The sequence below is a fragment of the Pristis pectinata genome, chromosome 6 (assembly GCF_009764475.1).
Source record: "Pristis pectinata isolate sPriPec2 chromosome 6, sPriPec2.1.pri, whole genome shotgun sequence".
Classification (NCBI taxonomy): domain Eukaryota; kingdom Metazoa; phylum Chordata; class Chondrichthyes; order Rhinopristiformes; family Pristidae; genus Pristis; species Pristis pectinata.
The window spans coordinates 14,822,091-14,846,651 of NC_067410.1; the positions used below are offsets into that span (position 1 = coordinate 14,822,091).

Sequence of the window (24,561 nt, forward strand, 5' to 3'; positions counted from 1 at the left end):
TGCATAAGAAGTGCATATTGTGTGGAGATACAGGTGTCCCAGGCTGAGGACTACAGTCATCCTACAGTTAAACGCAGAAAGGACGGCAACCATTTCTCACAAGCAATAGAGGCACAACCATTGCAAAATTTTTATTTCACATTATCCAAGTAACACAATTGACATTTTTCTGCATTTACAATGCAAGAAAACGCATTCATCAAGAACACCTCAGAGTGAACAAATGATAGCCTTTGAGCACTTCCAAATGTGTCTGTCGGAAGCCATCATTTTAGTTGCTCCATTTAAGGACGTGATTGTAGTTCATTTTACTAGGTTAAAGTGCTACATAAATGCAAGTTGTTGTAATTCTTGTACTCAAGAATTCAGATAACCTGCAGTCACTGAAAAATTCCCTCAATGTAATCTGGAGCAATTGCTTATTTGGTACTTTAAGACTTTTATTACACTGAATACAGAACACTTTTTGTGTGTAAAGGAATGAAAGAAAGAAATAATTTAATAGAACAGGTAAACAAAATAGGTTCAAACTTGTTCCAGTAACTCTCTGTTAAAGGGATTACTGAAGTGAGTGAAGTAGCAGAATGGAAATCCTTTGTATGACTTTCTGCAATTCCCAGCATTTGCTGCTTCATCCCTGCGTATCCTCCCTGATCTAACACTCCTTGAACTCATCCTTACACTCCTGCCCACCATTGAGAAATACAAGACTTCATAGCTGAGATTACATTACAACAGTTTACTTCAGCACAACAGTAAGTCAGTGAAAAAAAGAACAGCCACCACTATTTCATATTGTTATGGTCCAATGTAGTAGTTCAGCAGCAGTTCTCGAGCGTCAAGGGGGAGGCAGGAGAATGGAGGAGGAGGCAAAGCAGTTCTGGAGAAGCAGCAGAACATCATTGGACAAGATCACTTTAGAGAAGTTCTGCTGACAAATTAAATTTTAGCTTAATTGTGCTCTATTAATTTAGATGAGATCAAAAGGCAAATAGATGGGTTTCTGGAAAAATGAACCAAGAGTGGATCAAAATCAACCAACAGGAGAATACGGTTTTCCCATTTCAAACATCTCCTGTTCCTGTGACTGGTTTGTACTGAAATCTAAGAGCTAATGGTATAAGTATACTGCATACAAAATATTTTAACATATTTACACTGATATATACACACACAAACACTTTGCTCACAAAACAACTAGGTACTGGGGTTTGGTACTCATTTTCCTGCAAAAGAACGAAGAGGTCCATTTATTCATGTTGGATTATTTTTGGGAGTGAATAAAGTCTTCCTGAAGTCTTTTTCTGTAATGCTAGCTTAAGCATCCTGAGATTTTGTGAGCAGTTTTTCATTATCCAGTGCATTTACAGATGACTTAATTATAAAACCAAGTGGACAGACAAACAATAAATCTTCATTTTCCAAAGAATAAATGAATTCTTTCAGTCTGTTGGTCCCTTCATTAAAGTATCAAATCATATAATATTGCATCAGAGTTAAGTTTTTGATGATCATTTTTCAAACTGATGAGTGCTTCAGAAAGTATTGTTTATCAAGTACTGGTTTAAAACACAAAAGCTGTGTAACCTTACGAAAAGAAAGGTAATCCATTCCAAAGTTACTGGAGTGCCATCAGAATAAATTTAAAGTTTTGTTTTGGTAAAACATACTTTACAACAATTTCCCTTTGCCAAAATCTTTCACTCTTGGGCGATAACCTGGATTTTAATCAAAGTGATAGAACAGTGTAACAGAGATTTGTCATTAAGGGATCTTCAAACTATTTAAAGTTTTTCAGTTTTCAACAGTGGGATATGTATCATTGCATTACTTTCACATTGTCCTTCGGATATCCTCTCTAACATCTTGCATTCAAGGAACCCAGTTGAGTGACTTTGTTCCCACATCTGACACTCCTTAATGACATCACTGAGGGATCGGCCAATTATCAATGAAGAGCCATATTTTTTCTGCTCACAAGTACATTTGGCTGGTAATCCAATCTCTTGGAGAAACTCGGGAATTTGTGATGGCAAACTGTAGATGGGCATTTTATTAAATATCTCTGGTATGTAAGTCTTGTTCAACAGATCTTCAAAGTATGCTACAACATATTTTCCAGAAACATTCCCTTTGGTGATATCAGGAAGCACACAGTTCAAGGAGGCCATAAATCCATCATATGGGTCATGTAGGGTTTCAGAGTCTCCAGTGGAATTTAGCCATTCATTACATTTTATACTGGCACCCTTGGAAAAAAGGATGACGATCTTTCCACCTTCTTCTGAAATTTTAATTTTTTGGGAGTGAAACCACGGTAGGGGGCCTTGGATGCCCATTTCTGCACGTTTCCATAGGTCCACAACTACTGTGACATTTAAATTGACCAGTGCAGTTGCAAAAGTATTAACTAGCTTTTCAAACTGGCTATGATCCACTGAATACAGAAGAAGGATCATATTTGGAGAACCTGGAAAGAGAAAAAAAGTGTTATAATATTACAATACACTCAACATAATAATTTGCAATGATTTAGTGCCTCTTAACATCATAGAGCACAGTCTAATAAAATTTCTTTGTATGTGCAGCCACTGTAGGAACTGTGACCACTGTTGGTATGACAGCATGTGAATTCACATGAAAAAGTTGGATGAGTGACCAGTAATTTTTGCCAATGTACCAAGCAACCTCTGAACTATTCATCAGAAAGTGCCATGGGATTTCTCATATCGACCTAAGAAAACAGATAGTAGCTTCACCAATGTAACATTTGCTCTAAGGTCTCAATAACATAGATTGTGTGTTCAACAAAGCACTGGAGCATGATTCCAATAATTTTTGACTTGGGTGTGTATATATGACTGTATATCAAGCCAGATTTTGCTGGGTTGGCACCTGTGAAAGAATCTGCCTGGTTTCTTTGCTGGGTATGATTAGACTTATCTAATCTTCCAATTTTCTTTAAACCCCTTGAGGATGTAAAAACCCAGGAAAAAAACCCACTTTGATGCACTCTAACTACGATATATATTTTCTGCAGAAGCTGGAAAATGGGATGGCTAATACTCTAACAAACTAGGAGCTTTTAATTTACTTGGAAATACATTGTTTTTTTGCTTTTTTCAATGTTTATACATTCAGGCAGGTTAATTGGCTACTGTAACCCAATAGCAAAAATAGTCAAAGGGAATTGAAGAGCATTAAATTGCCAGGGTACAGGGAAATAACAAGCTGGAGAATGGGTCGAATGGGATTGCTCTCCTGGGAACTGGCATGGACCTGATGAGCAAAATGGCCTTCTTCTGTATTGTTATGAGCATAAAAATTTACCTGTAGTTGTTGCATTATAATCCCACTTGATCACCTTTGTGCAACCTGCAGGAAAAGAACAGAATCTAGATCAAGATAACAGGCATGAAAGGAGTCCCCTTTGACCCTCACCAACTTTTATCGATGCACCATAGAAAGTATCCTAACTGGATGCATCACAGCTTGGTGTGGCAACTGCTCTGCCTGGGACTGCAAGAAACTGCAGAGGGTTGTGGACACAGCTCAGCATATCACAGAAACCACCCTCCCCTGCATGGACTCTACACTTCTTGCTGCCTCGGTAAAGCAGCCAGTATAATTAAAGACCCCTCACACCCTGAACATTCTCTCTTCTCCCCCCCTCCCATCAGGCAGAAGATACAAAAGCCTGAAAGCATGTACCACCAGGCTCAAGGCCAGCTTCTGTCCCACTGTTATAAGACTGTTGAACGGTTTCCTAATATGACAAGATGGGCTCTTGACCTCGCAATCTACCTCGTTATGACCTTGCACCTTATTGTCTACCTGCACTGCACTTTCTCTGTAATGATAACACTTTATTCTGCATTCTGTTATTGCTTTATCTTGTACTATTTCAATGCACTGTTGTAATGAATTGATCTGTGTGAACGGTATGCAAGACAAGTTTTTCCACTGTACCTCAGTAAATGTGAGAATAATAAACCAATTTACCAATTGAAACAGACATTTTGGGTTAGATGGAGAAGTCATTTTATATCTTCACAACCACCACCGGTGGTTGGTGAAACTGAGGTTGACAGACAACAATACTATGTACAGGGTAGTTGAACTAACAACTAGATAGAGATGGGCCACTAAGAAAATAGATGAGCCATTATTTTATCAAATGTAGAACCAATTTGGAACAGATAAAGAGTAATGTAACACCAACGCTATAAACTAAAGATTAGGTCAAAAACAGATGTAGTCTGAAACAAGTAAACAATAGGGTCGGAAAAGCACAATAAAATGTTAAGATGGGGTCAGGAACTTTTCCCATGTTGCTTTTCTTCTAATACATGACTGCCTGTTTACAGCTGCTTTCTCACATTGTGCACGTTTGTCCTGTTGTGTGTTCTGGTGCTTTCATCTGATATTCAAACAGCACTGATTTTCACTCTACTGTTTGGTTTACATTATATAATGAGAGTTTAGATTAGGAAATGGATAGCAATCCTAGCATTTATTCATTTTGGCTGATTGCTATGAACTACTAATTCTCATATTTGAAGTACATATTATAGAATATTATATTTATAGTTTTAACAATTGACTGTGATGCTCTGAGCAAAAGATTTTTAATGATGCCTTTTGTAAAGGCATGGAGATTTGCAGCTCTTCAAGGTGCACCTAATCATGCATTCCACCTGTTCCTAAGTATTCACATTCATATGGCATCTTTCATAACCACTGCACACCCCAAAACATTGTGCAATTAAGTACTTATGCAGCGAAGCTACAGTTGTAATGGAGGAAACTGGCATTGAAGTAGGTGCCATAAACATAAAAGTTAAGCAACCAGATAGTCAATCCCAGTTACGTTGAGGGATTAAATATTGCCAGGACACCTCAGATCTCACTAGCTGCTTTTAGAAATAGTGCCACAGTATCATTTAGATCCATTGGGAAGTTCAGTTGGAGTCTTGGTTTAACCTCAACTTACAGCTGTGCAGAACCCTCCCAGTTGCGCACTGAAATGTTAGGGTTATGTTTTGTGTTCAAGCCTCTGGACCTAGATTTGAATCCAACATTGCCTGACACTTAAATCTTAGAGGTGTTTAGCTGCAGAAATACCTTTGTAACTGATTGATTTACAATGGGGAAATGACAGAATGGTGATAACCAAAGATAATACTTTTATACATACTAAGCAATCTTCTGAGACACATGTGGGGAGTCAAAATCCACGGTGCTTCAAGGTTAAATGACTGAGGATAAAATTCCAAGGTACACAGACAAAATGTAATTCCCATTTTAAAGTCATAGATTCTGTGCTTATTTTCCTTCACATGTCCATGACCATGAGAAGGTCCTATTTAAAGAGCCAAGTTCACATTTGATGTACATGTTTAACATTTATATTGTCTTCAATATCAGACTCCTCTTACGTTTAAGAATCTCTTTATTGACCATAAGTGTGGCGATCACAATTATAGCTGGTATTAGAAATAATACTATTAATGAAGTCCATCGTACTCTTGTATCTGCAACATAAACAGAATAACCCAACAATAGGTGAGCAACACAGTTTGAGGTACTAAGATTAACATAATCTATCAAGTCAATGTGGTAATAATTTAACTTCATGTAGTGGCTACCCAAGCAGAAAGGTTTAGGGAAAAAAATTTAAATTAATTGTACAGTTTACAACAGCCCTGAATATACGATGCAGGAAGGCACAAAGCATGATACCCACTTTATGTGAAATTAGAGATTAGGAAGGGCAACAAACTTAGCATCAGTTCCAATCTATGCTTTTTTCCCCCGGATTTGTATTTGGTGAAAACTGTTGCAAAATATACAAGGGTGAGCAACAACCTTGAACAGAACCAGTCTTGGTTGTAACAGTCTCTTTACATTGTCTTCAAAAATAAGACTCTAGAGGATTACCAGAAGTGATGAAACTGCATTCAGCAGCTCCAATAGTTCAGCAGAAAGGAAAAAAATGAGGCAGAAATTATTCCCTTATTAGGTGGCCAGGAGAAATTTGGAAGGATACAGAAATGTTTATAGCTTCATATTTCCTTAATTAGTACACCCAAATCTATTTACTGCATCACTCATTTAGTATCTTCTTCCCTACTTCAAACCAGGAAACACCCTGCTGTGATACAGCAGCATCATGGTTATATAACAGGTCTAACAATCTGAGGCCTGAACTAATGAACCAGGGACATGATAATTCATCTTACCATGGGAACCAGAGAATTTATGTTCAGTTAATTAAATTATCTGCAATAAAAATCTATAATTATTAATAGTGACAATAAACCAACTTAATTGCTATAAAAACCCACAAGGCCCAAGGATATCTGCTGTTTTATCTGCATTGGCCTATATATCTCTGGACCCATGACAATGTGGTTGATTTAAACTGCTCTTGAAATAGCCACTCAATTGTGCCAACCAAGAATAAAATAAAATGGAGCATTCACCACTGAATTCAGAGACAACAAAAACATGTGCAGACTCTGCAGTCTGCCTAGTTAACATCTGCGGGAGAGATGTTCCACAGACATGTCAAGAGTGAACCTAGAATATTCATTCTAACAGTATCATAATATGTGGCAAATATTGTTGACTCATCCATCGAAAGTCAGGTATATCTAATCCCACTGTCAGGAAAGATTGACTTGACGCAGCAAATACAACTGGAAGGGCTCCTGCAAAGTCTTAACATTACTTAATGGCATATACCTACATACAAGGAGTGTAATGAATAAACCAAATGAGCCGAGGCCACTTAGTGCAACATTATAGCTGCTAAAAAGAAATATGGTTTGTGGAGGACCAGGAATGGAAACTTGACATTCCTGGTTACAAGTTTTCAGATCAGACAGAGGGGATTAAAAAAAACAGTATTGGTTAGAGGAAGAATCATAGCTGTAAGGTGAATGATATGTTAAAAAGATCAACAAATGGAGTTATATGGCATGGACTAAAAAAAAGAGTATTGACAATGTTGCCAGTGTACTAAAGCTCTCCAAATAGTCCCAAGGGAGATGGAAAAGCAAATTTACAAGCAACTTTCTGGCAAATGCAAAAGTACAGTGGCAATAATGGTGGGAGATTTCAGTTATCCTGATATTAACTGAGACAGAGTATGAAAGATATAAAGGGCACAGAATTTCTAAATGGAGAACATTTGTAGGAAGTAGCAAGCTCAAAAAGGTGTGGAGGGTTGGGGGGGGGGGGTCATAATCATAATTCAGTTGGTTTTAGTAAAGTTACAGAAAAGGACAAAAATGAAATAGGAGTAAAGGTTCTAAATTGTGCCAAGGCCAATTTTACAATACTGAGAGATGATTTGGCAGAAGTAGACTGGAAACCGCTGTTTCGAGGTAAATCTGAAGCAAAGGGACCCATTTAAGGAGGAAATTTAAAGGGTTCAGGGTAAAAAATTTACACAAAAAGAAACAGGGTGGGACCACCAAATTTCCAGCAAGCGAGATAAGAAGGTGCATGGAGGGTAGGCTATGGCACTAATTGGGATCTTGCTTCAGAACTTAGGTGCTTAATAGATGAGAAAGCCTGGAAGATTCTAGAAAGTGGAGAACTGAAATTAAAAGGGAAATGAAGAAAGCAAAGAGAAGATGTGGAAAAAATACAGATGTAATATCAAAAAATCCATTGAATTTTTATATTTATATAAAAAGCAAAAGAATAACTAAGGGGAGGGGCCAATACAGACCAAAAAGACATCCTGAGGATGTGGTAAAGTTATTAATGAATATTTTCTGACTGTTTTCACAGAAGAAGGGAATGATACTAATGTTGTGTTTGAGGTGGATTAGTGGTAAATTATATTGGCTAGGATAAACATAGGAAAAGAGGAAGTATTGCAAGGATTATCGACTTTGAGAGTAAATAAGTTACCAGGTCCAAATGAAATATATCTCAGGCTATTAAAAAGGAACAACAAACGAAACTGTGGAGATACTGATTACAATTTGTCAAACCTTTCTGACCACAGGAGTGATGCCAGGGAATTGAAGGACTGCCAACATTATACCATTGTTGAAAAATGGAAGGAGGAATAAATCAAATAACTACAGGTCATTCAGTTTAACCTTGATGACAGGCAAGTTAGAGTTGTCGAGTCTTAGAGCATGGAAACAGGCACTTTGGCCTGACAGGTGCATGCCAATCAAGATTCCCATCTAAGCTAGTCCCATTTGCCCATGTTTGGCCCATCTCTCTCTAAACCTTTCCTATTCATGTACTTGTCCAAGTACCTTTTAAATGTCATTAATGTACCTACCTCAACCACTTCCTCCGGCAGCTCATTCCAAATACTGACAATCTGCATGAAAAAGTTGCCTCTCAGGTTCCTATTAAATCTCTTCCCTCCCACCTTAAACCTATGCCCTCAAGTTCTTGATTCCCCAACCCTAGAAAAAAAGATTGGGTACATTCACCCTATCTATGCCCCTCATGATTTTATACACCTCCATAAGATCACCTCTCATTCTCCTATAATCCAATGAAAAGAAGTCCCAACCTGCTCAACCTCTCTGCATAACTCAGTCACTCGAGCCCCGGCAACATTCTTAAAAATCTCCTCTGCACTCTTTCCAGCTTAATGGCATTCTTCCTATAGCAGGGTGACCAAAAAAAAACTGAACACAATATTCCAAATGCAGCCTCACCAACATCTTGTAGAACTGCAAAACATCTTAACTTCTTTACTCAATGCCCTGACTGATGAAGGCCAGTGTGCCAGAAGCCTTCTTCACCACCCTGTCTACCTGTGACCCCACTTTCAGGGAAGTTATTGGATTCCATTTTAATATCAGCTGTTGAATCAATATTCCTCAATATCAGACTCTTGGAAGGACCTCTGAAGGTACTAAGTACATTCTGGTTGGGAGATGTAACTGAGTGGCTCTGTAGCAGCACAACTGATTAAGCTGGCCGAGTCTCAAAGAACACTGACGCCAGATTGGGTCTGCAAAGATGGTGAAAGAACCATTATTAGGGAGAAACTTACTTATCCTCACCAACATATCTGTCATAGATGCTGATGTCCTTGATGGTTACCATCTTATACTATCATTGTACTAAATGGGATAGATTCAGAACTGATCAAGCATTTTAAAATGGGGCATCATTCTTGCAATGTGGCCAGGCAGTAGCTGAATGGTATTCCACCATAATTTCTAATCTACTAGCCAGCATTGCCCTCACTCCTGCTGCAAAACAACACATTTCACAGCATACGTCAGTGATAATAAACCTGATTCTACCACCATTGTCAGGGGACCCGGCCAGTTCAATGAGTTGTGTAGAACTGCATGACAGGAGCAGTTGTAGATAAAAATTACCAATGATTGTGCACAATGCTGCTAGCAGTGAAAATTTCTCAACTTGCATACTGTTTCTTGCTATAAAATCTTGTTAATAAATTACACAATACTTACACATCTCAAAGGGACACAGAGTGGTTCGCGGTGAGAACCTCACATCGGATCGCCATATCTGAAAGATACAGACTAGGTTGGTTTAGGCATCTGTGAGTTGATAAAAGTTGTTTTGGCAAACTGACTTTCAAACCACACTTTTTTGATAGAGGTGTTAAAATAAGGCCTGGACTGCCTTGGCATCTTCTGAAAGAGAGCAGCAAGATCTCCAGAAGCCAATCTGCTTCCAACAATGCCACCAGATCTTTCATTCATGCTGTAAGTGGGATCAGGCTGTGCACAAAATTAGCCACTTCATTTGGATAACAGCAAGTACAGAAAGTGATCTGGTACTTTCGGAGGAGAGATGAGGTGTGACTCAAATCTGATTCTTTCTATACTGGAAGAGCCCCTCTCAGCAGGTTCTTGCTTCCTGAGCAGGTCAGGACTTCTGACCCTGGTGGAAACTTAGGTTATTTTTTTAAATCTGGAAAATGATTATATTTTTCTTTATTATTTAGCAATACTTTAGCACTATCATTTAAATCAGATTCTTAAGTTTCAAAGGATAGCGAGAGAGTTGAAAATGTGCTTACTATGTAGGGAAATGTTACAACAACAACTGCACTTCACACTGGAAATTAGACTGGATATTTTCCAAGGTGATTTGTACTTGTACATCTGATGTGTTTTTCAGCCTGACAAATGTCACGTTAGACCTTGTACGATACTTGTTTTGAAGCAATCCATGCATCATCAGACTGGGCCTCCACTAAGTCCCATATTAATCTTTTATTCTTCAGCTCTCTAGTCTACCTCCAATGGTACCAGCTCTCCAATCTACCTCCAATGGTACCTGTACTGCTCCCTGACCCCACCAATCCATACCCTAAAACGCCAATCAGCTAAGGTGGCAAAACACCAATTTCTTGCTTCCCCACTGCCCCCCCCACCCCACCTACCAATATCCAGCCTATGTCCCCAATCAGCCCAGGCCCTGACACAACCTTTGCCCATTGTTCTGTCTCTGACACGCTTATTGGTCCAGGTCCTAACATCCACCAATCACTGCCCTAATCACCTGAGGTCCACCCATCCCTGACTTTCTAATCTCCTCTTATCACTCCAATTGGCCCAGTGAGCTCCAATCCCCCACCTACTGAGCATCTCAGCCCACTCAGACTGGCCGAGGCTAGTCCTTCACAGTCTTCCCATCCTCCGCTACCCTAACTCAGCGATTTCTCCACGCACTCAGCCACTGCATGGTCACTGTACTAATACTATCCCTGCCCCTCATCCACTTTCACCTCAAATACTTACCTGATTGCTAGCTCCACCCCAAGTCCAATAAGGTTCACAACCAGTGACCCTCTTTTCCTCACAGCCTCTGTCCTAGTTGGCACATTTTCTATTTAAGAAGCCTTAGGCACCACTGAAATTTGCAGCAGAACATCTAACAGAGCATTCTAGAAAATTCAGTGGTTTATTCTCATTTGTCTTGGCTCAGTGGTAGCATTCTCATCTGAGTCAATGGATCATGGATTCAAATCCCACTCCAGAAATTAGATACTCCAAACAGAGTCTCATAGAATCAGAGAGATACAGCATGAAACAGGCCCTTCGGCCTTCGAGGTCTGTGCTGACCATCAAGCACCCATATTTACATTAATCCTACCCCAACCAAATTAACTCTCTCCTCATTCCCATCAATTCCTCATCGAGCTCTACGCACTAGTGGCAATTTACAGTGACCAAGTAATCTACCAACCACAACATCTTTGGATGTAGGAAGGAACCAGAGAACCAGGACGAAACCCATACAGTTTCATGAAGAACGTGCAAACTCCAGACAGAATTGAACCCGGATCACTGGAGCTCTGAGGCAGCAGCCCTAACAGCTGTTCCACTGGCAAATGGTTGCAGACCTGAAATATTGACTGTTTCTCTACAGATGCTGCCTGACCTGCTGAGATTTTCCAGCATTCTCTGTGTTTGTTTCAGATTTCCAGCATCTATTTTTTTTTTATTTTCAGTGGTGTAACTGAGTTTTGTAAAATGATGAGAATTACCTTCTCTAATATCTGCCAACTGAAATGCACAAAGAAAATAGCATAATACAAAACAACAGTAGAGGCTTGATAGGAGAGAATATCAAACTTGATAAGATTCACAAACAAGAGAACATATAGCTTCAACAGCATTTGTTATTGCAAGAGTCCTGCACGTCCAGCCCTTTAAACTGTTCCAGGAAAATATGGATCTAACAATTACTGGAAAGAGGAACTAAAAATAAATCTCTCACCATATTGTTAACAAAGGACTTGTGCATCATAATCACTGTTTCTGAGCACAAGCAAACCATTTATATTTGGGACTTTTTTTCAAATTGAAGAGATTATCTACAAGTCAGTGAATCAATTCAAAGGATCTTCCCATGTCTATATAATTCATTTATCATGCACCCTCATATCACCTTTAGCATGTTTCAGGTAAGGTTTAAGAAAATTTCAGATGAGCAAAGGCACTAACCTGAAGGCAATCTTGTGAACTCAGGTCTATTTGCTTCATCCGTTGGTTAAGCTTTATTAAACGTGAAAGGGAAATGTGATTAACAAGAGCCACAAGGGCAAATGATACTTAAAAACTAACAAATTATTTATACATCAAAGAGCTCATGATTGATCACTTCTTTTAAAATTTAAGAAAATTAAGTTTTTATTCAAAAGGAATTGAAATCACTTTTCCACTTTAGGTATCTACTAGCACCACCAGCTTCATGACCCTCTAGAATAAAGCACTGTCAGGTTGACACATTCCTTGATTTGCTTGGTATTATGGTCCAATCCCACTTCAAACAATGTTATTCTTCTTTCACTTGCTATCAATATGCCCTAGCTGAATGCAAATACCAATTTAATGCCAAATTCTCAGCATTTTCTGTACTATGGATCTCAGCAAGACCTATGTAAAAAATGACTAAACTCAGCTCTGTTTTAAAACAGAAATTTAGACACAGATTGTTGTCTGTTAAAAACATTTTCCCACCAATAGGGAAAGAACTATATGAATCAAAAATACATTTTCTCATGATCCCAGTGACTAAGAATCTGGCTTTCTACACAGCACATTGTTTCAATAATCTTATTAGCATTCTTGAACAAATGATGGCACAATCCCCCAACATAGTGCAAGACACCAGATAAGAACAATTACTTATGAGTTATCACACAAATTTATTGACTTTGGTTGGGTGTTATTCATTCTGGCAAATATTCTTAATTGGTGTGCCCTCTGAGGGTAAAATACAAGTTTATGACAGCCTGTGCCTGTTTACTCCTTGGTAACAATGCTGGATTGCTGAAATGCAAGCCCCATTGGTATTGGTTTATTATTGTCACTTGTACCAAGGTACAGTGACTTGTCTTGCATACCGGTCATACAGGTCAATTCATTACACAGTGCAGTTACATTGAGCTAGTAGAGTGCGTTGAGGTAGTACATGTAAAAACAATAAGAGTACAGAGTAAAGTGTCACAGCTACAGATGAAGTGCAGTGCAGGTAGACAATAAGGTGCAAAGTCACAACAAGGTAGATTGTGAGGTCAAGAGTCCATCTCATCGTATAAGGGAACCGTTCAATAGTCTTATCACAGCAGGATATAAGCTGTCATTGAGCCTGGTGGCATGTGCCCTCAGGCTCCTGTATCTTGTACTGGCTGCCTAATGACCAAGAAGCTTCCAACAATCTAACCCTCCAGCCTTTGATAACTGCCTTAGGCCTACACAATTTGTTCTATTTCTTATAATGTAACCACTGCCTGATCTTTGCTGATACCTTTGGTTTTACAAAGTCAGACTCAACCAAACTCAATCAAACAGTGGTTGGCTTAACAGCTTATGGTCAGGACTGCCTATTACAAATTTAGCTTACCTGCTGTATCTTCTGCAGGAAATGCTCACATTTGTTTCCTTCCATAATACAGATCGAAAAGTTCATTTGATTTATTTCATGAAGTATTTTCACAGTAACAATGCTCTGCTTCTTTTTTAACTCCACTCTCCACAGGGGTGAGATATCTGAAAACAATCAGGTTTTTAACAAAAATCAGATCTAACTGTGCACAAACATATAGCAATCACTGTTTTGTGACAGGTACTGACCCTAGGAGTAGGCCTCTGCTCCACTCTCGTTATTACATGGCTCCTTTACAGACACCCTTATGCTACTGCCACCTCAGCATAAAGAAGTTATAAACTGTGGTGGAGGTTTCTGTAGTTCCCCATTTCTTAATTGCACAATATCAAAACAAAAGAGAACCCAATATAAACCACCAGGAATTAGTGGACTGCTACCACAACACATCAGGAGCAATTACAGTATCTGCACTTTGTATACATATGAGGGGTGGGGTGAGGGTGCAATTCCATTCCTCCCCCACCCCCACACTTGCTTATCAAGTATCTATCTACTCTGCCTTAAAATTATTCAAAGATACCAATTCCACTGCCCTTTGAAGAAGAAAGTTCCAAATATACATGACCAAAGAAAATTTAGTTAGCCACTGGTGAAGTTCCTGAAAACTGGAAGGTGGCTAATGTTCTTCCATTGTTTAAGAGAGGTAGCATGGACAAGCCATGGAACTACAGGCCAGTCAGCCTGATGTCAGTAGTGGGGAAGTTACTGGAGGGAATTCTGAAGGACAGGATCTACCAGCATTTGGATCGACAGAGTCTAATTAGGAGGAGTCAGCATGGCTTTGTGCATGGAAAATCTTGCTTGACAAACCTTTTAGAGTTTTTTTTCTTTGAAGAGGTAACCAAAAAGGTAGATGAGGGTAGGGCAGTGGATGTTGTCTATTTGGACTTTAGCAAAGCCTTCGACAAGGTCCTATATGGCAGGCTGGTCTGGAAGGTTTGGTCCCATGGAATCCAGGGAGAACTAGTTAGGTGGATTCAAAATTGGCTTGGAGGTAGGAAGCAGAGGGTGGTGGTTGAAGGTTGTTTCTCGGAACGGAGGCCGGTGACTTAGTGGTGTGCCACAGGGGTCAGTGTTGGGATCCTTGTTATTTGTTACTTATATATATGATTTGGATGTGAATGCACAAGGCTTGATCAGTAAGTTTGTGGAATACATGAAGTTAGGAGGTGTTGATAGTGAAGAAGGTTACAGGGGATCTTGATCAGTTAGAGAAGTGGGCTGAGGAGTGGCAAGTGTATTTCAATACAGATAAGTGTGAGGTGATGCATTTTAGAAAATCAGAACCAGTGTAGGACTTGTACTATGAATGGCAGGGCACTAGGGAGTATAATGGAACAGAGGGATCTAGGAATACAAGTGCATAGTTCATTGAAAGCAGCGTCACAGGTAGACAGGGTGGTGTAAAAGGCATTTAGCACTCTGGCCTTCATCAGTCAAGGCACTGAGTATAGGAGTTATGGCATTATGTTGCAGTTGTATACGTCATTGGTGAGGCCGCACTTGGAGTACTGTGTACAGTTTTGGTCACCCTGTTATAGGAAAGGCATGGTTAAACTGAAATAGTGCAGAAGAGATTTATGAGGATGTTGCCAGGACTAGAGGGCCTGAGTTATAGGGAGAGGTTGGTCAGGCTAAGTCTTTATTCCTTGGAGCATAGGAGAATGAGGGGTGATCTTATAGAGGTTTATAAAATCACGAGGGGCATAGATAAGGTGGATGATAGCAGAGGGTAGTGAGTATATGGAACGAGCTGCCGGAGGAAGTGGTTGAGGCAGGTACAATAGTATCATTTAAGAAGCATTTGGATAGGTACATGGAGGGGCGGGCTCCATCCATGCTGAATTCCTCTATGCTCTCTAAAATATCTCACTTCATCTCTATCTTAATTGACTGACTTATTATTTTTAAGCAGTGACCCCCTAGTACTAAATTCTCACACAAGAGGAAATATCCTCTCCATGTTTACCCAGTCAGGACCTCTCAGAATCTTATATATTTCAATTCAATTCCCTCTCACTCATCTGAACTTCAACAGATAAAACAGAGTCTTAAAAGGAAATATTGGTCAGACAGCCTACCCATTCCACTTATCAGTCCAGTAAACTAGCTCTGAACTGCTTCCGATGCTTTAAAATCCCTTAAGGAAACCAATAATATACGCAGTACTCTAGATGTGGTCTCAACAATGCCCTACAGGACTGAAAAAAACCTACTTTTGTATTCATTTCCCTGAACAATAAATTATAACACACTGTAGCGTTAGCAATTACTTACTATCCCTACCTGTTGTGACTCATGCACTAGGACACCAAGATCATTGCACCATTAAGACACCATGCTTTGTTTTTTTTGCCAAAATGGGCAATTTCATGGTATGGGCGTAGTTCATGGGCGTATGGTGTGCTGGCCTTCATTAGCCAGGGGATTGTGTGCAAGAACCAAGAAGTAATGTTGCCACTCTATAAGACTCTGGTTAGACCATACTTGGAAAATTGTGTTCAGTTCTGGTCACCACATTATAGGAAGCATGTGGAAGTTTTGGAGAGGGTGCAGAGGAGATTTACAAGGATGCTAGCTGGGTTGGAGAGCATGTCTTATGAAAAAAGGTTGAGGGAGTTAAGGCTTTTCTCTTTGGAGCAACGGAGGATGAGAGGAGGTTTGATAGAGGTATAAAAGATTATGAGAGGCATGGACAGATTGGACAGCCAGCATCTTTTCCCCATGGTGGCAATGGCCAATACTTGAGGTTACCCATTTGAGGTGTATGAACGAAAGTTCAGGGGAGATGTCAGAGGTAGGTTTTTGTTTTGTACACAGTGGTGGGTGCCCAGAATGCATAGCCGGGGGTGGTGGTAGGGGCTGATATGACAGGGTCATTTAAGAGGCTATTAGATAGGCACATGGAGGAAAGAAAAACAGAGGGTTATGGGAGGTGAAGTAGAGAGGGGGATAGATTGAATGGGGATAGGGTTTATATAAGTCGGCACAACATTGTGGGCCGAAGGGCCCATACTGTGCTGCACTGTTCTATGTTCATATTTTCCCATATTATGTGTCATTTGCCAGATCTTTGCCCACTCACAACCTATTCATATCCCTGTGTAGCCTCTTTATTTCTCCTTCACAACTTACTTTCCTACCCATCATTGTTTCACCAGCAAATAAAGTAACCATAACTTCTGTGCCTTGTTATTTTACTTGTATTTAACAAACATCTAGTCCTGATGAAGGATCTTGGCCCAAAACATCGACTGTTCATTTCCCTCCATAGATACTGCCTGACCTGCGGAGTTCCTCCAGCACTGAGTGTGTTGCTCCAGATTTCCAGCATCTGCAGTCTCTCTTCTGTCAAGGGCTATCACTTAACTACATACATCAGTCTCCAACTACAGTAGTTGAGCACAGATGCAGGAGGCATCAAAGTACCAGGATCATAGTGGAAAATGCCTTAGGTCTGCTGAAGATGAAGTTTCGCTGCCTGCATCATTCCAGGGGCACACACAGTCCATACCAAGCACATGACTTTGTTGAGTTCTGGATTCTACAGCCAGCATCAGAGAAGGAAAAGCAGGAGACAGAGCCCATGGGTGTCTGGAGCAGTGGGAGCAAGAAGAGTGGAAGGAACGCAGATTTTAGGGGAATGAGCTCACTCGCCTCCCAGCTGAGTGAAGCAGTCAGGCATTGGCTGCATAGGTCATAATGGGAGGACTTCCCAACAGAGAGAGCATTTTCATAAGAAGTCTACAGAATCATATTCTTCAATGTAAACCAAGTGACACTCTCCATACAACCAATAACACCAGTACCAACAAATACATGGGAGAGGCCAGAATATGCATGAAATCCCCTTGCACACAGCTGTGCATGTCACACTGGACTGAATTTAATATAGGTTTCAATTATTCCGTGATCTAATTGGTGTAAATGGCTTGCAACAAAATCCCCATTTCCTGATGAGTGACACCTTGCTTAAACAACTCTACACAAAATGCACCATGCTCAGGGAAGGACCACTCTGCAAGTCTATATACACTGCAGCTCAATACCAATGGCAGCCAGTCAGCACTCTACCAAAATGTCCAACTTTCCCAGTACTTTCTTCCTCCATCTTTTCTCCATACAATCTCTCTGTCTACCTGCAGTTTAGCTTTGTCTGCTTACCTCTTTTATACTCTTCTACCTACTTCCACCATTGTTTGCATTCTCCGGACCACTTCTCTCCGCTGCACATGCTCTCCTTTCTCCATTTGTCCTCCTCTGCCCTCATCTTAGGTCGGACCATCACCTTGTATTTTCTCTGGTACTCTCTCTCTCTCTGATCACCCCTACCAGCACTCTTCCCTATCAATGCCATCTACATGTTCAAGTTTATCTTCTGTACTCTCTTCGGCTACATTATCGTATCCTTCCCTTTCTATTTGCATACTTTTCTGGAGTTCCTCTCCCTCACTCCTCAGTTTCCCTCAATAGCCAGCAGGGAGAATCAAACTCCAGTGATTTTCAAATAAAGGACAATATTGAAACTGCAAATTAACAAGCAAAATGAATGTAAATAAAATAAAAATCAAGCACAAGCTTGAAAAAAAAATCAAGAAATGGGTATTAACAGAAAGTAAAGAGTGATGAAAACAACCAAAGCATGATAACAAAATCCAGAAAGGAAGAGTGAATGATTTAAAAAGTGATTTTAAAATAATTAAAACAGAGCTGAAGGAAAGTCAAACTGGAAGTTCAAAGATCTAAAGAGAAACAGAGAGCACAAATTAGTTCACTGCTTTGAGTCTCAAACGGTTCAGTACCATCAAGGCAGTACACTTAAAATCTCTGCCAACATCTTCAGTTGTAAATTGTAACCTTTAATGTGCAGTCAGAAACACAGTGTTCCATGATGAAAGACTACCGATACTCACCACCATCGAAGGGCAACTAGATTGACGTGCTCCCCAGAGATAATCTAAGTAAAAATAAAACAATTTTAGAAGGGCAAAAAAAAACAAACGTAATTTAAAAACAAGATATTTGCCAAAAATTACTTCATTGTTACTGGTCTCTCTAACTTCCCATGAACTATTTAGTTTCCCTACTTATTTACAATGTCCCTTGAGCATTCAAAGATCAGGTACATCCTGTTGCATTTTATTCTTCTTTCTATGGCAACCAATAGGATAAACAAACACTGGTTCATAGGAGTAACTTGTACTACTACTTAAAATTAAATAATACACAATTACGAAGGTAATATGGTACATCTTCTATAAAAGCATATTCACTACCAAACAAAAAATATATTTATATTCCCTTTTAATCTTGTAAGACAACTTCCCAAGGCACTTCTCAAGAAAGAACATAGTACACAGGAATAGGTCCTTTGGCTCAAGACGTTTGCACCAAACACAATGCCGAATTAAACTAAATCTCTCCTGCCTGTATATGCTCCATGTACCTCCATTCCATATTCATGTGTCTATCCAACAGCCTCTTAAATGTCACTGTTGTATCTGCTTCCACCACTACCCCTGGCACTACCAATCTCTGTGTAAAAGAACTTGCCCGACACATCTCCTTTAAACTTTCCCTCTCTCACCTTAAATGCATACCTCTAGTATTTGACATTTCTACCCTGGGATAAAGATTCTTTTCTTTTTCAATCTTTTTATTAGTTTTCAAATTAATACAGATTAATATATAACATCAATGTTTGTACATGTAATACAAAGAGATCGGAAGAACAATCATGGCATGGATAGTCATAAAAAAATCTGTAGATCCAACGATCTCTTAGTGAATGAATATAATATAAAAGAAAGAAAAAGATTTATTATAAAATATAAAAGAAAGAAAAAAATCCCCAAAACAATAAGAAAATTTATAAACCGTACATCAAACCAAACTAAAACAAAATTCAGAAAAAACAAACAGAAAAAAAACTGGACTAAAATTTCTCAGTAGAAACAGAGCAATATTATGTTGTCAACTCCATTCCTCTAAGTTGAAAGGTTATTACAAGGGGATCTATATCTGGGATAAAGATTCTGACCATCTAACCTATCTACACCTCTCATAATTTTATAAACTTCTATCAGGTCCCCCCTCAGCCTCTGGCACTCCAGAGAAAACAATCCAAGTTTGTCCAACCTCTTCTTATAGCTCATACACTCTAATCCAAGCAGCATCCTTGGTAAACCTCGTCTGCAACCTTTCCAAAGGCTCCTAAAATGGGGCAATCAGAATTGCACACAATACTCCAAGTGTGGCTTACCCAAAATGTTATATAGCTGCAACATGACTTCTTCACTCTCATACTCAATGACCCGACCAATGAATGCAAGCATGCCATATGCCTCACACCTGCTCAGATTAAACTCCATCTGCCACTTCTCTGCCAGTATCTGTAACTGATCTATCCTGTGAGCAAATAAAATTGAAACCTCCCAAGTTCCAGTAAGGAGTTATGGTCATCAAGAGCTTGGTCAGAGTGGTAGTTTTTAAGGATGTCTTAAATGGGGAAAAGAGAGATAAAGAGATGGATATTTATAATGGGAATTTCAGAGCTTGGTATTGTGGCAACTACAGCAATAGCTACCAATGGTGGACTGATTGAAATGAAGAGTGCATAAAAAGCCAGAATTGGATGAGAGCAACGATCTCAGTGCATCGTAGGGCTAAAGACAAAAAGAGGGAATGGGGCAGCTATGGAAGGATTGGAAAGTAAGGATAAGAATTTTAACCAATAGGCATTGCTGGATTGGAGGGTAAATATGGATCAGAGAGCAGAGGAGTGAAGAAGATGCGGTGTGAGCTATGGTATGGCTGGCAGATGTTTTGATGTCCTCATGTTTATGAAGAGTGGACATTAGGAGGTTGGTCAGGAGAGCACTGGAACAGTCAAGTCTAGGAATAACAAATGCATGTTTAAAGGTTTCAGGAGCAAATCAGCTAAAGCAGGAGCAGAGTCTATGTGTTCAAGTTTATCTTCTGTGATCTCTTCAGTTGTACTCATATTTTCCTTTCCATTTGTGTTCCTTATCAGTGTTCCTGTACCTCACTCCTCAGCTTCCCTTGAAGAGCCTCGATAAAGGCTGTGACACAAAAAATTCTGCAGATGCTGGAATCTGGAGCAATACACAAGAAGTGCTGGAGGAACTCAGCAGGTCAAGCAGTATCCATGGAGGGAAATAAACAGTCGATGTTTCGGGCCGAGACCCTTCATCAGAACTTTTTGTGTATTGATAAAGGCTGTTCTTGGTTTCCCTTTGGAGTATTTGTACCAAGAGGACTATTTGGATAAAGGAGCATTGCACTTCTTTGTTTATATTAGCTTCCAGGTAATATTTACACTTCCATATATTTTGCAAGAGTTATTATAGTGTTAATTCACCTAGTCAATGCACTTAGAGATAAGATAGCTTTATTAGTCACATGTACATTGAAACACACATCCTTTGCGTTACTGAGAATGTGCTGGGGGCAGCCCACAAATGTTGCCATGCTTCCATCACCAACATAGCATGCCCACAGCTCCTAACCTGTACGTCTTTGGAATGTGGGAGGAAACCGGAGCACCTGGAGGAAACGCACGCAGACACAGGGAGAACATACAAACTCCTTACAGAAGCAGCCAGAATCGAACCCGGGTCACCAGCACTGTAAAGCGTTACGCTAACCGCTACACCACCATGCCAAATCCACTTAATTTGCAATGTAAATATTCAATGCAATGGAACCAAAATGTAATGCAAACACAAATGCCATGTAAAGGAATCAAAAGGGGACAATTTTTGTGCTTCATGAATAATGTTGAAATAACTAAGGATAAAGTTGATACAGCCTTGACATCTTTGCTGATTCTATTGTGTTAAATCATAGAATTGTACAGCACAGAAATGGGCCCTCTTGGCTCACCTTGTCCATGCCAACCATGGTGTCTATCTGTGCTAATCCAATTTGCCTACATTAGCCCCATATCCCTATATGCCTTTCCTATCTAAAGTACCTATCTAAATGACAAAAGCTCATCCCAGATAACCACCTGTGAAAAGCCTAGCCCTCAGAGTTCTAGTCTCCCCAGTCCTGGAAAAGGGATTCTGACTCTCTATCCTATCTATGCCCTTCATAATTTTATAAACGTCTCTAAAGGTCACCCCTCAGCCTCCCAAGTTCCAGTGAGAATAAACCCAGTCTATCCACTCTCTCCTTATAACTACAGCCCCCATTCCAGGCAACATCCTCCTGAAGCTCTTCTTCACTCTCCCTATTGCTACCACATCCTTCCTGCAGTGTGGCAACCAGAGCTGTACACAATATTTCAAATGTTTTGTACAGCTGCAACATGACATCCCAGTTTTTAAACTTAATGCCTTGGCCTATGCAGGCAAGCATACCAAATACCTTCTTTACTACCCTATCCATCTGTGTCCCCATTTTCAGCAAGCAATGGACTTGCACCCCAAGGTCTCTCTGTACATCAATGTTTCTAAGGGCCCTTCCATTTACTCTACATGTCCTATCAGAATTTGAATCCCCAGAGTGCCATACCTCACACTTGCCTGGATTAAGTTCCATCTGCAACCACTCTGCCCAACTTTGTAGCTAATCTACATCCTGCTATATCCTTAGACAACATTCTTCACTATCTATGACTCCACCAACTTCTGTGTCATCTGTAAATTTACTGACTACATCACTTACATTCATATCATTTATATATATTACAAACAACAAATGTCCCAGCACTAGCCCCTGCAGTACACCACTTGTTAAAGACTTTTGGTCAGAAGAACACCCATCCATCACTACCCTCTGCCTCCTCTCACCAAGCCAATTTTTGATCCAGTTTTCCCAACACACGTGGGATACCCTGCGCCTTAACCTTCTAGACCAGCCTACCAAGCAGGACTTTGTCAAAAACCTGACTGAAGTCCATGTAAGCCATGTCTACTGCTCTGCCTTCATCAAATTTCTTAATTACTTCATCAAAAAACAATCAAATTTGTGAGATGTCACCTCCTCTGCACAAAACCATGCTGACTCCTCCTAATTAATCCTAGCCTTTCCAGGTGACCATAAATCCTTTCCCTCAGAATCTTCTCCAACAACTTCCCTACCACTGGCCTGTAGTTTCCAGAATTATCCCTATTGTCCTTTCTGAATAAGAGCACAACAATAACTATCCTCCATTCTTCTGGCACCTCGCCCACAGCTAATGAAGATGCAAAAATCTCCTTCAGAACCCCAGCAATCTCATCTCTTACTACTTCTGACTGCCATCAACTGACCTGAAAAACCTAACAGTACCTTGGACTATATATTTTTTGCTCTCTCAATCTTGCACCAGTGTCATTTGTTTTGTTTATTTTGAATTCGTGTAAATTACGCATAATTTATGTTAATTTAAGTTTACGTTGACTCATGTTTGTCTTTGTCTTGTAATGTACTGTGCTGCTGCTGAAAAAAGCTAATTTTCATGGCATTTATATCCTGTGTATGTATGTATGCCTATGACAACAATAAACTTGAACTTCCCTCAGCATCCTGAGATAAATCCCATCAGGACTGGGGCTCATCTGTCTAATCTGTTCCAAAGAATAATTAATAGCATCAATGAAATACTGAAGTCTTTGCCCAATTCAGGCTACGATCAAACTGCACACTCCAGTGGTACCCTGTGCCTTCCGCACTGCTCAATTCTGATCATACAAAAGGGAGACATTCAACTTCAGGAATCTGCAACTACAAGGTGACTTCAGTTTTAGGGTTTAAGATTAGAGGAAGGACAGAAGAAGCAGTTTCTTTAGTCTTGAACACGCATCTAAGAAGTGATGTAATGCAAAGTTACAAAACTGTTAATAATATACAGAAAATAAATACAAAAAAAATTGCAGTTACATGGTGAAAGAAATGAGATCACTGGTTTAAACAAGTAAAATGTTTACTTAGCACACATGTCAGGGTTGTTTACTTCACAGAAAGATTATTGAAAATGAGGTATTGATTCTCATATACACTGAAGGCAAAAACCATTATCTTGGAGCAAGTTATACACTGCTATACAAAAGGGGCTGCTTTGGAGTATGCCAAGGTGGATCAAACAACTCTCCTCATCCAGCTTGTAAACACTCATGCCAAGAAATTGGATTTCACTCTTTTTTTTTGGTTTTTCCACACAAAGAGGTGTGGTGGTGTAGTGGTTAAAATACCAGACAGGCTGAGTCTGGATATTTAACTCAGACACTAGTTTGAATCCCTCCAGAGCAACTGAGGAATGTAAATTCTGATAATTAATTAAACTTGGAACTTAATAAGAAAAGCTAGTCCCTGTAATATTAACCATGAAACTGCCAGATTGTTTTAAAAGCCTAACTTATTCCTTAATGTTCATATAGCAGGGAAGGAAATCTGCTATCTGCATCCAGTCTAGATGATATGCGACGCCAAACCCGCCATTTTGATTGACCTTTTATTGCCTCCTGCAATTAGGGATGGACAATAAATACTGGATGGTCCCCATCTCACAAATGAAGAAATAAGTCAAAACAATATTGTTAAATTAACCAAAAAGGCATTTGAAAAAAAAACAATGGTTTACACCCAGAAACAGGCATTAAAATGGGACCTGGGCAATTCCCAATGTGATGTTATCCAATTCAGTGCTGATGTAATGCCTGGAATGCATCAGTCATAGTGATGATCGTCTCTTAAAAGCACATTCCACATGACTGTCAGACAGAAGCAACAAATATGATGGCCATCCGTCAGAAAAGGATGCTCTCAGATTCACTCAGCCCGATATAAAAGGGTCCAGGTGCATTAGATCAAAGGCAGAGCAATGTTCTTTGTGCCAAGAGCTTGGAGATCCACCAGGGCTGTAGTTGGAAGAGCCTGGTGGAGGCATCCAGGGGTATGGTTTGTCAGGAATAAGAATTCCCACAGCATGGAGCAAAAATTTTACAACCTTGGTATACGCGTCATGGCTTGTGCTACAGAAATAGAAATACTCATTTTTCATGCTCACACAATGTTAATCATAAACAGATTTACTCCACACCCACCAGACATCCAACCCTCTCCAATACCACCAATCTTCATTGCATCATTAATAGTCTAACCCTACCACAACCCAATGGAGGTCAAATT

The 24,561-nt window shown here is 39.7% G+C and overlaps 1 protein-coding gene across 1 annotated transcript in view; it reads right to left on the reverse strand.

The window, feature by feature from the left end:
* Window positions 1-18,334: 18,334 nt before the first annotated feature.
* LOC127571315 (interleukin-17 receptor C-like) overlaps window positions 18,335-24,561 on the reverse strand; it is a 43,002-nt gene continuing 36,775 nt past the window's right edge. Inside the window, exon 13 of the mRNA XM_052017588.1 lies at window positions 18,335-18,382. Within this exon, the coding sequence (XP_051873548.1) occupies window positions 18,335-18,382 (48 nt within the window). The remainder of the gene's footprint in view (window positions 18,383-24,561) is intronic.